This window comes from Carassius gibelio, chromosome A19 (genome assembly GCF_023724105.1).
Source record: "Carassius gibelio isolate Cgi1373 ecotype wild population from Czech Republic chromosome A19, carGib1.2-hapl.c, whole genome shotgun sequence".
Taxonomy (NCBI): domain Eukaryota; kingdom Metazoa; phylum Chordata; class Actinopteri; order Cypriniformes; family Cyprinidae; genus Carassius; species Carassius gibelio.
The window spans coordinates 4,242,622-4,259,721 of record NC_068389.1 but is presented as its reverse complement, the minus strand read 5'-3'; the positions used below and the strand labels follow the sequence as shown (position 1 = coordinate 4,259,721).

At 41.9% G+C, this 17,100-nt stretch overlaps 1 protein-coding gene across 1 annotated transcript in view; it reads left to right on the top strand.

Annotated features, from left to right (window-relative positions):
- LOC127935801 (retinoic acid receptor beta) overlaps positions 1–17,100 on the top strand; it is a 95,135-nt gene that overhangs the window by 72,872 nt on the left and 5,163 nt on the right. Inside the window, exons 5-7 of the mRNA XM_052533983.1 lie at positions 2,612–2,788; positions 10,514–10,718; positions 16,879–17,037. Coding sequence (XP_052389943.1) covers positions 2,612–2,788; positions 10,514–10,718; positions 16,879–17,037 — 541 coding nt within the window. The remainder of the gene's footprint in view (positions 1–2,611; positions 2,789–10,513; positions 10,719–16,878; positions 17,038–17,100) is intronic.

The window sequence follows — 17,100 nt, the reverse complement described above, 5'->3', positions numbered from 1 at the left end:
GTTTTGTACAGCACTTTGTTCAGTGTATGCTGAATTTAAATGTGCTCTATAAATAAATGTGACTTTACTTATGAAATGAAAATCTGAAAGTCAAAAGGGCTTACCACCTTTTATGTTGATGGAGTCCTTTGAAGTGTAGCCACAATCATCAGGGTCATATAGCATTAGCCAAAACTATTTTATAATTTAAAGAAAAAGTGTCCCTTTAATTAAACATCTTTGATATGCTCTGAAAATGTAAACTGTGTACAGTATAATTAAGCTGAAATGGCCCACTTTACCTGATTTCACCCTACCTATTTCTCAAGGGATTGATACTTTGGCTATCCAATAATTTATATGTTCTTTCAAGAAACGTCCCTCTGCTAGTTGAATCACCTCTGGTTCTGGGTTAGCGCTTGCAATTTTTGTCTGATGATAAGATGAGAAAATCCTATAGACATAGAAGAACTCAATCAGAACTTCATAGCAGTGGAATAAAAGTCACGTAGTATACCTTACCAACCACATAGCAATGTCCCACAACATCCCAGAATTGTGGTGATGAGTTTTATGAAAATGGAAAAAGTCTAGTTTATAACCATGGAATGATTCTGATGCATATATTTTTATGTTATCTAAGGAAGTCATTTCTCTTGGCATGATTTTCTGTCATTTTGTACTGATAAAAACTAAAGATGTTTATATATTTTCTTGTTTCCCTTACTATCAAAAAAGCACAAATATACTGACTTAGAGGTGATGTTTGCCTGAAGAGCAGCAAGGAGTATTTAATCACGACTTTTATCTGGATCACGACTAATTATCCTCGCTCCTCAGCCTGAGAGAAGTTGCTCATTATTACACACGATTGGTTCCCGACATTCTTTTATTATGTGAAAGAAAAGAAGCCACGCTCTCTCAGATTTAGGTTAAAGCTCCAATTATGCCGTAAAAATATTCAAATCTCATCCTTCAGTGATTGAGGAGTTCACAGGCGGGTGAGAGAGATAGCTGTGCTTCCATCCAACAATGAATAATGCTTTATTGACAGTGATGGTTATGAGAAATGACCCTGGCAGCTTTAAAGATCAAATAAAACAGTACTGATATGTGGCTTTCGGTTCAAGGAGGTGCTTTTGAGATGGCTGAATATTAGCTGCATAGGCACCATGTGCTCTTTTAGATCACTGTGAGCACCCACACCGCAACGTGATATTTGCTGGCCACACTTTTTGTGTGATTGATGCCGCTGAATTTGGTTCTAACATTGGCAGCTTATTTTCTAATGTCGCAAGTTGTCTAATTTGTTAGGATAAATGTTGCTAAATTAAATTAGAATTCCCTGGCCACTTCCTTGTTTGGCTTTATTGAATTATGACCATGTGGTAATTGACTGAGACTGGAAGAGAAATCAGACAGCATCATCTTTGCCCCAGGGAGGAAGAAGACAAGTAGGTTTAATATCAAAGTCTGGCCACTTGTCTTTCTGTGGTTAGTTTGCCAATCATTGGTGAGGTCTCTCAGCGAAATGTGGCGCCATTCTCTTAGAGTGATTTAATGCCAGATGTGATATGCTTCTCTCTAAAGCAGAGATCATATTTACTGATCTGAGCCTGAGACAATAGATTGCCTGCCCAGCATCCACACAGAGCATCTCACAGCTTGGGGGTTTCAGTCCAGAGTGCAGGAAACCATCCTTTTTGATGAATGAGGCTAGTGACAGAATCGAACCCGGGGCCAGCATAAATGAACAGTGGTATTTCTTTTTGGGATATCTCAGAATTAACAGAAATCGATACTTTTAAACAGCATGTCATTTTTCAAATATGTTTAGAGTACTAGTATATATGCAATTTAATATGGCACATTTAGGATGTATGTTAGGTTGAATCTCTCACAAATTTAATCTAATTTAATTTAATTTAATTTATTATATATATATATTGGAATATACAAATATGGTCAAAAGTATATTTGCTTAAATATATTTGCACAAGTCACCTTTCAATCAATCACCTTTATTGATATAGTGCTTTAAACAAAATACATTGCGTCAAAGCACTGAACAACATTCATTTGGAAAACAGTGTCTCAATAATGCAAAATGATAGTTAAAGGCAGTTCATCACTGAATTCAGTTATGTCATCTCTGTTCAGTTAAATAGTGTCTGTGCATTTATTTGCAATCAAGTCAATGATATCGCTGTAGATGAAGTGACTCCAACTAAGCAAGCCAGAGGCGACAGCGGCAAGGAACCGAAACTCCATCGGTGACAGAATGGAGAAAAAAACCTTGGGAGAAACCAAGTATATTTTCTATATGCTACTGTAAGATTGGAAGTGTATTTTCTCATCCCGAAATACATTTTGAAATATATTTTGGTATATTTCAAAATAAATTTAATTGAGCTTCATTGTTTGTCACTTGTAAATAGTAGCATTGCCAGTAATGAAGTGCTCATATAAAATACAAGAGAATTATTCCTCTGTGTATCTTTCTGTTGGTGTTGCTGCAGCGTGAACATGGGCGGTCTGGAGCAGTGAGATAACACTGACAATCATGGTGCATGTTTAGACAAAATATTTAATTTTAACTCTCTATCCCTGTATGTGTGTGTGTCATCTGCAGAATTCCAGTGCGGATCACCGTGTGCGTTTGGATCTGGGCCTCTGGGATAAGTTCAGTGAACTGGCCACTAAGTGCATTATTAAAATCGTGGAGTTTGCCAAACGAGTTCCTGGTTTCACTGGACTCACTATCGCCGATCAGATCACACTGCTCAAAGCTGCCTGCCTCGACATATTGGTATGTGCATGTCTGTGTGCTGGACTATCATGACAATCATGCAACCATACAATTTTATACACAACTAGGGCATGAAACCGATCTTAACATAACATTTATTTTAAACATAATAAATATTAAATACTACATTTACATTTTATGTGTTTAATATTATTTACACTTAATATTATACAAGCTGTTTTGTATGCTATATTTCAACACTGTTACAGGAATATTTAAAGTAGATTGTTTAATTTTAGTTACTTTTAGCAAAGTACATACATTAAAATAATATAAATACAATTTAATAAAAAATAATGGGTTTCAGGATTCAAATTAACTGAGTTTCAGATCAAGCTTAATTGAAGCCGTCTCTCAGTAGGGGCTAGTTTCAATGTTTAAATGTTGGTTAGTAAATTACTGATAAACATTTGTTTACTTCCTGTAATTGAAAATTTTTATATTTTTCTCATAACTTTCATAGCAGGTATGTATGAGAGAATTTGATGAATACAGTAAAAATCTGAAATTAAATGTTTGGATTTTTGTTTTCTTGTCACCCTGGAGAAAAGACTTTAACAATGATTTATTATATTGTAAAGTTGGCAAACTGAACATGAACAGAATTATTGTTTCATTTGACATCTAATGCAGGGTCTCTCAAATGCTATACCTTTTCTGTCATGAGTACAACTTACTAATTAGAACTGTACATTTGTAATGCCTGGGAAAGCAGTGATGTCATTTAATGCATGTGTAATCATACAGCTTTTTGTGCAGACTCTATTTACATAATGTTGCTGTATATGCCTACTTTCTGTGCCATGTCTAACTCAAAATGATGTAAAATGGATCTATTTTCGAAAGAAAGTATGTAGTCAGTTCAGAAGTAAAACGCTTTAGACTATATTAATTTTTTTTTTTTATTGGCAAAAAAAAAAAAACTATTAACTGACGTGGGCAATGTCACATTTATATTTTTGGCTCACCGGTAGGAGACGGCCTAACTAGCTGCTCTGGAAAACTACCAGGAGGTCACGTCACCGCGGTGGTCGGTTGCTACCGCGGTTGTTTACTGCCACCGGCGGTAGTGCACGTGACTTCACAAACTCATACAAAGTTTTGTATATAAGTGTAATAACTGTGATAGTTGCAAATTCTAAGTCTATGGTAATTAACAAATTACCTCAAACACAGCGTTTCCTTTAGATTGGCAGATTTGAGCGCAGGAAAATACAGTTTATGCATTCAGCAAATTAATTTAGTGTTGGGCGATGGTTGGGAAAGCAAATACCACATCACCGATCTGGAGTCATCTGCATTCATGTCACCCATCAGTGTTTGCACAAGTTTGCACTCGCTGGAGACCGCTGCGCCCTGGAACACCGGCAGGGTTGGCAGATCGATCTTCTGAGGGCATTGAGGAGAGACGGGCACCGTGTAATGTGGAGTACACCGCTCTTCCCCAGAGGGGCCTGCCCTCCGAGGTCCTGAGCCACAGCATCGGGACTCTCGTAGCTGCAGTCTCCTAAAAACAACTGTCCTCAGACCCACGTCATCTGCTAGGAATACTAGAACAGAGCCTGCAGGACACCATGAAGCACAATTGGCAGGGGCTCCCACACCGTCATGTGACCTCCTAAGGGAACCAGTCACGCAAGACTGGCCTCTGGTGCGCCTAGAGCCACTAGCTCGGTGCCCTGAAGCGGCGCACGGGTAGGGGTCAAGTCAAGTCACCTTTATATACTCTGGCAAGAAGAAACCAGTATGGTGTGATTTAATTCCAGGCTGCAGCAAAGTCAGATTGTGCAGAGGACTCATCTGGTGCTCGTGGTCTTGTTCTCGTTGGCCTAATTAATGCAGTCTTTACAATCCCTTTATAAATTTGAGTTATAGAAATGTGTTTGTGTGTTATGTGAATGCCAGGTTAAAGAGATGGATCATTAATCTAGATTTAAACTGACAGCAGCTCTTGAGAGCCAGAGGAATACCACTAACTCCCTGCCCCTGAGAGCGATCGATTCCATCACGGCCCCAACCTTCATCCGAGAGGGGCAGAAAAAGCCCAAACATCCCCCTACCAAAACAGAAGCTGGACAGCTAGCCATGGCCCGGGACTGGAAGATGCTAGTTGATATTGGCCAGCAACTAATCTTTCCACCTGAGATTGCAGTCACCACCCTCAGACCAGACTTGGTTCTCTGGTCCCCTTCATTGAAGACTGTTTATATCATAGAGCTTACAGTCCCATGGGAGAATTCAACGGATGAGGCCTATGAGCGCAAGAAACTGCGCTATATAGAACTGGCAGCAGATGCTCAACAACGAGGATGGAAAGCGAAAGTCTATCCGGTTGAAGTGGGATGCAGAGGTTTTGTGGCTTCTTCTACCATCAGACTGCTGAAAGACCTTGGCATCCATGGACAGGCTCTGCGACAGACAATTAAATCAGTCTCTGAAGCGGCCGAAAGAAGCAGCCAGTGGATATGGATTAAAAGGAAGGACCCTTGTTGGGCTCAAAGAGCATCAACATGACCCACTCACTAATCCCCCCCACTCTATAACCCACTTGAGAACCCAGGTCACAACCCTCCATGAAGAGGGTGAACAAGGTATGCGGTGAGCTCTAGGCTTGACTCAGGGAAGAGGACGCCTCCTGCCTTGCATAGTCCCGTGGGCTGCGCCATTTAAACAACTAGGCAATTTTCATGATTGGGCATGGGACACAAGCTCAGGTTTGATCACCCTGTTGCTGGCCACCTTTGATGAGGGTGTTTAGTATTGAAAGGCCGAAACACCCCATGATTCAAAGGCATACTACTGATGATGTGTCCCAAATTAACATCTTTCCCATATCTGAGGTACAGCTCCCACGCCACTCTTAACATCAAGGCAAACCTCATGTGCATACCATCCATTGGCACAATGGACAGTTTAACATCACGTCCCATGTTTTTTTTGATTCTGACAGATTGTGTCTGCCTCCCAAAAAATGCTTAGTAGATTGTTCCAGAGTTTCCAGGCGCTGGTTTCATCTGGTCAGAGGAGAACTGGCCCCCCAACTGAGCCTGGTTGCTCCCAAGGTTTTTTCTCCATTCTGTCACCGATGGCTTTTCGGTTCCGCCAAGGATCTTCCAGCACTGGGCCCTGAGACAAGAACCAAGGTTTTCTCCACATGTCTAAGGCACGTAGGCACCGCCACGTGACCTTTAGCATGCGAAGTGGGTTTCCCCTCAGGGAGAACTCCTTGGTCTTGAGCCACCACTGTAGGGGTCTCATGTACAGCAGGCCAATAGCATTCACGTTGGACGCAGCTGCCATCAGACCCAGCAATCTCTGAGACTGCTTGACAGTGAATGACCGGCCTTCTCTCACTCATTCTCGTGACTGCAGTGAGGATTAACTCGATCCGAGCAGGTGACATACATGCCTGCATCGTGGTCAAATCCCACACCACGCCCAGATAAGTGGTTCTCTGTACTAGAGAAAGCACACTTTTCTTGGCGTTAAGTCTTAACCCCAGCTCTTTCATGTGAGCAAGAATGACACCTCGACGCTGAACCATCAGCTGCTCTGATTGAGCTAATATCAACCAATTGTCAATGTGGTTGAGTTGTGAAAGTGTGGGGTGAGAGTATAAGGTCAGAGGACGATCCGTATTGGTAGGCTTTTGCCCCCAAAAGCAAGCCTCAGGAACTTCTGATGAAGAATTATGGAGATAAGTGCATCTTTTTGATGGATCGTGACACACCAGTTTTCGGACTTAGCCTGTGCAGGCATACTGAACTTCAGTCACCTGACTGAACAGTTCAAAAAGCGCAGATCTAAAACAGGACACAACACCTCATCCTTCCTCAGAACAGTGAAGTATCGGCTGAGAGACCTCCGTAGAGGTAGCTAGCCTCTTAGCACCGCTACATTTCCAGGCGGTAACTGAGAGAAGCACTCACCGGAGACCGCTGCGCCCTGGAACACCGGCAGGGTTGGCAGATCAATCTCCTGAGGGCACTGAGGAGAGACGGGCACCGTGTAATGCGATGTACATAGATTTCCCAGAGAGAGCTGACCCTTAAAAAGTCCTAGGCGTCAGGACGTTATGACGAAGGCTATCTAGCTAAAATGAAGCCTATCCACTAGAAGCCTTCAGTCTGGGACCGCCACTCTGACTTTAGCGTCTTTAGCATTCTCACACAAGAAATTACATCCCAAGAGCTTCTGTACTTCACATAGTCAGATAAATATGTAATTTTATTCTCTTATCATAATATTAGGCATAATATGCTTGTGTAACTGGTGCTTTTGCAACTGATGTTTGTGCAACTGACGAGCTCATCAATGGCTTCCACATCAATCTCCTCAGAGAAAGACAGGCAGTGTGTCAAGCCCTCTCACCGGGGAGAAAGTACCACAAACGTGGGCTTCCGAACCCCAGAGAGTGGGCGCCGGATCTGGTGGTTAAGGAAGAAGATAGGGACTTGCCTGTCTACATTCCTTCCAGCGGATCCGAAAGCGAAACCTGCGAGGAAAACCACCGCTCCGGCTTGGCGTAAGCAGGGCTGGCACCGCAAGAAACGCCAGTGAAGGCTCCCTCCTCAAAGAGAGCCTTCTGAGAGTGAAGCAAAACACTTGCATTGTAGCGGTCAACTCCCTCTAGAGGTGACACTGCATGCTTCACTCTCGAGCAGACAACACACGAGCTGCGTTGTATCCCTACCCTTTTTTTTGTTGTTGTTGTCAGGGAAAACACACAGCCTGAACGCTGCCTGCTCTCGCCCAAAACTTCTCTTGATTGTATCTTTGACAAATGGAGTTTATCAGTGTACAAACGACACTAAATAAGACCCACAAACAGATAGCGACTAAAACACACACAGAGCACTTGCTGAATACAGATTGGTCTGTAATTAACTAATTCTCTAGGATCAAGTTGTGTTTTTTAAACAGATGCTTCATAACAGCCAGTTTTAAGGTTTTTAACAATAACAAATCCCTCCATGCAATGCAAAACACTAGTTCAGTGAACAGACACTGTCTTTATAGTGTGATATATAGGAGAAAGAGTCTCTATGTGCTGAGAATTAACTGACTTCTGTTACGTGAAGCAGATAATCGACGGTCGATTTAGCTAGTCTTTCTGCTTCCTGACCTGGGCCCCAGTTAGTCAAGTACACACACTAAGACTGTGTGCAATATTTCTGGAGAGAAGATCGGCACCACCACCATCTCTTTTCAACAGGTCAGGTCTGCCCCAAAAACTTGTCTATTGTCTATTGTCTATTGTCCAAACCTATGTTATTCTGCGGGCACTACTTCATCAAGCCATTAAGTGATGATATATGTCTCATCACCAAGGTAAGCAAGGAGGGGACCAGAGCATATTACAGTGTCTGACATTATGCTTGCAAGTTCATATACCTTTTTAATGTAATTTTTTGTGTCTCTGGACCCTTAGTGAGTTTGTTGTCACTGATTGTGTTTTAAGTTTAGTTTGAATAAATTAGTAATGTCAGTCGGTTTTGATGATTCAATTGTTCTACATGAGGTTAAATAATTAGTAAATTGTACAATTTGAGCTCAGATCATTTGTTTCTCATAGGTTTGTTGATGTAGTGTTTCAGTAGTTCAGTCACTGATGTCTAAAGTTTCACATCTGCTCGTGTTTTGTCCTGTAATAACATGATGTGCAGTAGTATTTCAGCCGAAGCTCTTGTTTTCTCAGTAAACTGAGATGGTTACACTATACTTTGTTTTTTTCTGTGTAGAGTTCCAGACATTTCTTTGTTTGTTGTTTGAGCTGAGTTGTATTTATTGCAGTAATGAGACAAAAAGAGCGTTGTTGACACTCTGTGTGGAGATAATAGAGAAAACAAGAGAGAGAGAGAAAATAGACAAACAACTGAGTGAAATACCTTCATCTAACACACACAATTAGTCTCCACATGTGTCATAGAAAACAGGATTTTCTTGATCCTTTAAAATATGAGTTTGATGTACAAGGAAAACATACTGCTTGCATAAACTGCAGTTTTACTATCTTTATTTCACACGATACATTGCAACTCCTGTACAACAACTTACTGTAAATAATTCCAACTGAATTTTTAATGCCCTTATTTATTTATGTATTTATTTGATAAGTAGCCATTTAACAATTGTTGACAAAATGAAAAACACTGAACAAATATCTGTTTGTTATGTAAATATTGTTACATAAATTAAGCCCTATATGTGGAAAGAGGGTAGAAATTATTTTTAATACCAAGTGTATTGCTGATTTTGGTGCATAAAACCTTGACTGATATTATATAGTTAACATCAGTGAAAAACAAACTTATATAGTATGACCATTTTAAAGACAGTAAAGTCTTATACTTTGTCTGTCTGTCTGTATGTCTCGAAGACACACACTATTTCCAAAGGTCAGAGTGTGTGTCCTGTGATAGCAACTCACCGTTTGTGTTGCATTTGAGGAGGAGGATCAAACGTGCCTCTGTGAGTGTGCGTTTGTGTAGTGTATAGAGAGAGCAGCCTGCTGTCAGCAGCAGTCATGTTTTATTCTGTTTCATCTTCTTGACAATACTACCAATCACTGTCAGCAAGCCACAGTTTGTACTGTAGAACCATACACACACACACACCGACCATATAATGTACACTCCTATTATACATATACACACGCAGAAGTAAATTGTATTTTCTCGGGTGTTATTTTACAGCTGAGGTGATTTTATAGAGTTCACAGTTGTGTTTCTTATAACAATCAACTTTGTCAAATGTTTCTCTTTCTTCTTTTACAGACTTTTGACATAGTTGAGACTACGTGAGGTTGCCCTGTGTCTGTTTTTGACACACTAAACTTAAAGTAATAAACATGTTGACAGTAATGAACATTTTTATCAAGCAAATCAAGAATTGAATAACTCACCCACTGCTTTAAAACAGACATCTGTTGGGCATGATTATAGTTAAATACACAATGGAAGATGCACTCTATATTTTATAATAGATTGATTAAATTAAACAAAATTTGGATGTAATATTTACTGTAGATATAATAGTCCTCTTGATATAAATTTAGGTCTGAAGCATGGCATCAGAATTTTCATCTGACTATTTTTTTTCTTTTGGTCCAGATTTCTGCAGTGAGTGGATGTAAAAAAGGGAAATATTTCCATTTATGCCATGCTACAAGCAAGCAGTATACCATTGGCTATTAGCCACCATTGGCTATTTTCCTATGCAAATGCTTTTCATTTGAATATTGTTTGAAGCACAAGATTTGGCATAAAATACAGAAAAAAAAAAAAAAAACAGGTTGCATCAAAAAGTTCAAAATGCACTGCAAATAGTTTGTTGAACTTTATGCTGCTGCAAGGTCTCCAAAATGTCATTTATCTGTGGTGTGCCTTATGAAAATATAATTAAATATTTAAAGCCCACTGTATACAGAGATGTGTATTACCATTCAGCCTAAAAATTTGACGATTTTTGGGCTATTTTGCCCTGCCGAGATCTCATTTGTGAATTTTATTTCCAGCGACCATTGCTTTTCATTACAAACATTTCTGTTTGTTATACTCATGTGCATACACTTTCAGCTCCGATGGTCTCAGATAGTTGATGCTCATCTTGGGTCAGTTTCCTCCAAATTATTTGGCAGGCATGTCATACAGAGAAGTGAAGCTGATCTATAATAGTCTTAATTCATTGGTCCATTGTTATAGTTATTTGATGCTTACTTTCTAGATACTGCGTATCTGCACACGTTACACGCCTGACCAGGACACAATGACGTTCTCTGATGGTCTCACGCTGAACCGCACACAGATGCACAACGCTGGCTTCGGCCCGCTAACAGACCTGGTGTTCACCTTCGCCAACCAGCTCCTGCCCATCGAGATGGACGACACGGAGACAGGACTGCTGTCCGCCATCTGCCTCATCTCCGGAGGTGGGCGGCACCTGAACACACTCTAGAACAGGGGTTGGCAACATTTTGTGGTCATGTGCCATTTTTAATTTAATTTAATCACTCAATCACTGTGCTCCCACTGTTCCAAAGTCCTTAAAGTTTTGTTTCCAGGTTTATAATTGAATAACGGGCTATATTCACAAAACATTTTGTCTCACTACTAAGAGTTCTCCTGAATAGCAGTAAATGTTCTTAGGTTAGAAATAAACATCTTCACAAAGCTCCTGAGATCAACTTGTACTAATGAATGGGTAGAAATCATAAGCTATGTGAAAGGGGTTGAGCTTGTTTCTGTGGATGATACCAACAAGCTTACTGACTATACAGAGACACAGTCACAGCCACTGGCTCATTTCGGCGGCTGCGTCCTCTGGAGGCCGCATTTGAAGGCTGCATACATCTTGTTTAAGAAAAGTAACCATAATATAATTGACTTTTATTCCTTGTGAGGTTTAAAATACTATAATTTATTTTTTACTTTGCAATTTAATGGTTACTTTTCTTAAATGAGACTTCCCCAATGACATATACAGCCTTAAAATGTGACCTCCAGAGGATGCAGACTTCAAATGAGACACAGCTGATAGGGGATGAGTCTCTGTCAGTGATTTAATTTATAGAAATATTGAAGAAGGAGGTTTCATTTTGCCATATTGAAGTAAAGATTTAAAAATACAAATGTAGGCTAAGTATCATTCATTTAAATCAAATTGTTTAAAACAAAATGTTCATAATTGTTAGACTCTTACATGTCTGAATCTCGTAAAGAATAAGCAGATTTGCATATAAGCAGCCTTTAATTTACAAAATAGAATAATAATGGCTGGTAGTAAGAAGTTGTGCAAATGTAAAAGAAAACCAAACTGGACACAAGATCAACTGTTACTTCTTGCCCAACTTGTTCATGAAAAAAAGGCCATAAATTATGTGATTAAGGAATTACTGTAAAATGTTTACACTCCAGGCAGAAAATGTGGGCAACAGTTATTTTAGGATTGTTTGTGATTTGGTCTTGTTTGTGATTTCCTTAGTGACTAAGGAGTGTTTTTAAAAGCCCATTAGTTTTCACAGATGTAGGAGCTGGTTTAAGCACTAAAACACTTTGTGAAATACTCTTGGAGCAAACGTTTAGGAGTCCTGGGACTAACACCCTTTTTTTTAAGTTTCTTCTAAACTGGCAAGTTAGGAGCTACTTACTTTTTTTTTATATAATTTATGTCATTAATAACTCACCCTCATGTCGTTCACTAGTCTCCACTAGTGGTCTCACTTCCCCATAGGCACCTCACCGTAGGCACTACAATTCCCACAAAGCCTTGTCCCTTCGTCACAGTAATTGCACTCAGGTGTCTTCACTTGATAGTCATTAACCTGCCTATATTAACTGGTCTTTTTCTGTTTGTCTTCATGGAGTCCTTTCATTCCGTCACCCAGTTTCCTCACCTTCCGAGTTTCCTCGTCTTCCGAGTTTCCTGTTCCAGTTCCTGTTCCTTCCCTGTTTGTTTATTGTTTGGATGGATTCAGGGTTTTGACCCCTGCTTGTTGGATTCTGATTTGCATTACCCATTAAATACCTGTGTTTGGATCTCTCGTCTCCTGTGTTTCTCTGGGTTCCGAACGTAACAGAAGGACTCCATCAATGTCGAGATCCAGCGGTGTGGGACTTCATTCCCATTCCCCAGCCAGAATGGTGGAGCGAAGGGCGAAATTCTTAAGATTAATTACCCTCCGCCAAGAGGGGATTGAGGCGGGTGCTATGGCACAAATGTTCTGGACCTTGGCGGATGGTATGGGATATAATGATGTGGCCCTAAAGGACATTTTCATCACCGGGCTGGAAGATCCGGTTCCTAGAAATGAATAGATCAGTTGGACGCTTTTAATTTCTGGGAGTTTGTGTTCTACCTACAACATCGGTCTCCGTGGAATACCCCAGCCACACTTGTCTCTCCCGGTGGGATGGCCCATTCTAGACCGGGGTCTACAAACAGGAGGACCGCCAGCCCAGCACCACTGCATGGTATGGTCGCCAGCCCAGCGCCACAGCACAAGGTGGCCGCCAGCCCAGCGCCACAGCACAAGGTGGCCGCCGGCCCAGCTCCAATGCCCAAGATGGCCGCCGGCCCAGCGCCACTGCCAAAGATGGCTGCCGGTCCAGCACCTCTGCACAAGTCACCAATGATCTTCATGGGCAAGGGCAAGTCACCAATGATCTTCATGGCCAAAGTCCAGTCACCAGTGTTCTTCATGGGCAAGTTCAAGTCACCGACTATCTTCATGGGCAAAGGCAAGTCACCATTGATCTTCATGAACAAATGCAAGTCACCATTGATCTTAATCCATTGATCCGCATGGCTCCAATTCCACCTTGCTCCTCTCTGGATTCCTGCCCTGTCGGTTAGTCCCTGGGCCACTTAATGTTATGTTCCTTCTTGGACTTGTGTTTTGTTGTTGCTTTGTTTTTGTTTGTTGCTCTTCTTTTCTCTGTTTCCCTCTATGGACCTGGCCCTCCATCCTGGTCCACCTCCCTCCTGGGCTCCTTGTTTTTGTTTTTGCACTTCTTGTCTCTGTTTCCCCATTTTACCTGGCCCTCCGTCCCTCCCCCTGGTCCTCCGATGCTCCACCTCCCTCCTGGTCTCTGTGTTCCTTGGTCTCTTCTTGTGTTCAGGTGGAGCATCTGGTAGCTGCTCCGTGGAGGAGGGGGTAATGTCGCTGTGTCTGGTCTGTGTTTTCCTGAGTCTCCACTAGTGGTCTCACTTCCCCATAGGCACCTCACCGTAGGCACTACAATTCCCACAAAGCCTTGTCCCTTCGTCACAGTAATTGCACTCAGGTGTCTTCACTTGATAGTCATTAACCTGCCTACTGTATATTAACCGGTCTTTTTCTGTTTGTCTTCATGGAGTCCTTTCATTCCGTCACCCAGTTTCCTCACCTTCCGAGTTTCCTCGTCTTCCAAGTTTCCTGTTCCAGTTCCTGTTCCTTCCCTGTTTGTTTATTGTTTGGATGGATTTAGGGTTTTGACCCCTGCTTGTTGGATTCTGATTTGCATTACCCATTTAATACCTGTGTTTGGATCTCTCGTCTCCTGTGTTTCTCTGGGTTCCGAATGTAACAGAAGGACTCCATCAATGTCGAGATCCAGCGGTGTGGGACTTCATTCCCGCTCCCCAGCCAGAATGGTGGAGCGAAGGGCGAAATTGTTAAGATTAATTACCCTCCGCCAAGAGGGGATTGAGGCGGGTGCTATGGCACAAATGTTCTGGACCTTGGCGGATGGTATGGGATATAATGATGTGGCCCTAAAGGACATTTTCATCACCGGGCTGGAAGATCCGGTTCCTAGAAATGAATAGATCAGTTGGACGCTTTTAATTTCTGGGAGTTTGTGTTCTACCTACAACATCGGTCTCCGTGGAATACCCCAGCCACACTTGTCTCTCCCGGTGGGATGGCCCATTCTAGACCGGGGTCTACAAACAGGAGGACCGCCAGCCCAGCACCACTGCATGGTATGGTCGCCAGCCCAGCGCCACAGCACAAGGTGGCCGCCAGCCCAGAGCCACATCACAAGGTGGCCGCCGGCCCAGCTCCAATGCCCAAGATGGCCGCCGGCCCAGCGCCACTGCCCAAGATGGCTGCCGGTCCAGCGCCTCTGCACAAGTCACCAATGATCTGCATGGGCAAGGGCAAGTCACCAATGATCTTCATGGCCAAAGTCCAGTCACCAGTGTTCTTCATGGGCAAGTTCAAGTCACCGACTATCTTCATGGGCAAAGGCAAGTCACCATTGATCTTCATGAACAAATGCAAGTCACCATTGATCTTAATCCATTGATCCGCATGGCTCCAATTCCACCTTGCTCCTCTCTGGATTCCTGCCCTGTCGGTTCGTCCCTGGGCCACTTAATGTTATGTTCCTTCCTGGACTTGTGTTTTGTTGTTGTTGTTGTTTTAGTTTTTTGCTCTTCTTCTCTCTGTTTCCCTCTATGGACCTGGCCCTCCATCCTGGTCCACGTCCCTCCTGGGCTCCTTGTTCTTGTTTTTGCACTTCTTGTCTCTGTTTCCCCATTTTACCTGGCCCTCTGTCCCTCCCCCTGGTCCTCCGCCGATCCACCTCCCTCCTGGTCTCTGTGTTCCTTGGTCTCTTCTTGTGTTCAGGTGGAGCATCTGGTAGCTGCTCCGTGGAGGAGGAGGTAATGTCGCTGTGTCTGGTCTGTGTTTTCCTGAGTCTCCACTAGTGGTCTCACTTTCTCATAGGCACCTCACCGTAGGTACTACTATTCCCACAAAGCCTTGTCCCTTCATCACAGTTATTGCACTCCTGTTAATTGCACTCAGGTGTCTTCACTTGATAGTCATTACCCTGCCTATATTAAAGCTGCGGTAGGGAACTTTTGATGCTCTAGCGGTTAATAAACAGAACTGCTTGCGTCTTGCGGAAGAACATCGTAGCCGGAACTACTTCTCTCTGTTTATGTCTATGAAGAATCACAAAGGTACTGGGTTACCCCGCCGCAGTGCCACCGAAACAAATTAAAATAGTCAGAATATAAACACTTATCATAGGTGCACCCTAGTGATTCAGGACGAGCTAAAAACACGGTTTGGAAAATGGATTCATGGTGTACTTGCTTATTATATACATTTTTCTACATTTTGAGCACAAACAAAGTTACGGACCGCAGCTCTGATTGGTTGATTTCTTACTGGGAGCGGTTCGTAACTGCAAATGGCAATAGGAGCACTGGGAGGAGCCAGAAGACCTTGATTTTTTTCACAGTTTATCTGTCTCATATTCTACTGTCAGGACATAATGACAGGTTTAACAAATATGAAAAAAAAACATATATTTACAAAAGTTACTTACTGCAGCTTTAACTTTTCTTTTTCTGTTGTCTTCTGGAGTCCTTTCATTCCGTCACCCAGTTTCCTCGTCTTCCGAGTTTCCTGTTCCAGTTCCTGTTCCTTCCCTGTTTGTTTATTGTTTGGATTGATTTATGGTTTTGACCCCTGCTTGGTGGATTCTGATTTGGATTACCCATTAAATACCTGTGTTTGGATCTCTCGTCTCCTGTGTTTCTCTGGGTTCCGATTGTAACAGTTCCAAACATGGACTACTTTGATGTTTTTCTTACCTTTCTGGACATGGTCAGTAGACCGTTCACACAGCTTCAATGGAGGGACAGAAAGCTCTCGGACTAAATCTAAAATATCTTAATATACCAAAAGATAAACAGAGGTCTCACTGGTTTGGAACGACATGAGAGTGAGTCATTAATGACATAATTTAGATTTTTGGGTGAACCAACCCTTTAATTTATGTGATTCACAATGGAAGCAAGGCTTGGTTTTGTGTAAAACTGTTAGTACACAGTACTAACATAGGTTGCTAAGCCCTGCATTAGAAGCACTAGTACAGGGGTGTCCAATCCTGCTCCTGGAGGGCCACTGTCCTGTAGAAATTGGTTTCAACCTCATTTAAACACAGCACAACCCAATAAGCAAGGACTTACTTAGTATGCCTGCACTAGAATCATCCAGGCAGTTGTTTTGAGGCAAGTTGGAGCTACAATTTGCAAGACTGTGGCCCTCCAGGGCCAGGTTTAGACACCCCTGCACTACTACAAACATCTGTCAGCTAGTGTGAGTGAAAAACACAAGTGACATTTACAGAACCTTTTTATATATATATATATATATATATATATATATATATATATATATATATATATATATATATATATATATATATATATATATATACTGTATATATATATATAATATTTATTTGTTTGTTTATTGCTGCATTGTTCATGGACACATTTTAGTTTTAACTTCTAATGTAATTGTAGTTTGGAAAGCCCAGATAACCTACTACTTGGTTTGCAAAATGCATGGAGAAATACCGATATTGAATATTTTACATACTGCATACTATTTCAAAAACTAGAACTAGTGCAGAATGTGAACGCATCCAGTGACTTCGGTGGTCGTGGGAGCTACTTCATCATTAAGCACGGCACATTTACAGGGTTCATATTCTGTTCAACAGCACTCTGAGGGATGGCATGTTTGTGAAATCTTATTAATTTATAATGTCTCTGATCATATGCTGCGTCTCTGGCTGTCTCTCTAGATCGACAGGATTTGGAAGAGCCTTCAAAAGTAGACCAACTCCAGGAACCCCTGCTAGAGGCTCTGAAAATCTACGTGCGAAAGCGCAGACCCAGCAAACCACACATGTTCCCCAAGACCCTCATGAAGATCACAGACCTGCGCAGCATCAGTGCTAAAGGTCAGCATGAACACTGGGGCGTACTAGAGAAACTTCAGGATTTCCAGTGATGCTGAACTTTCA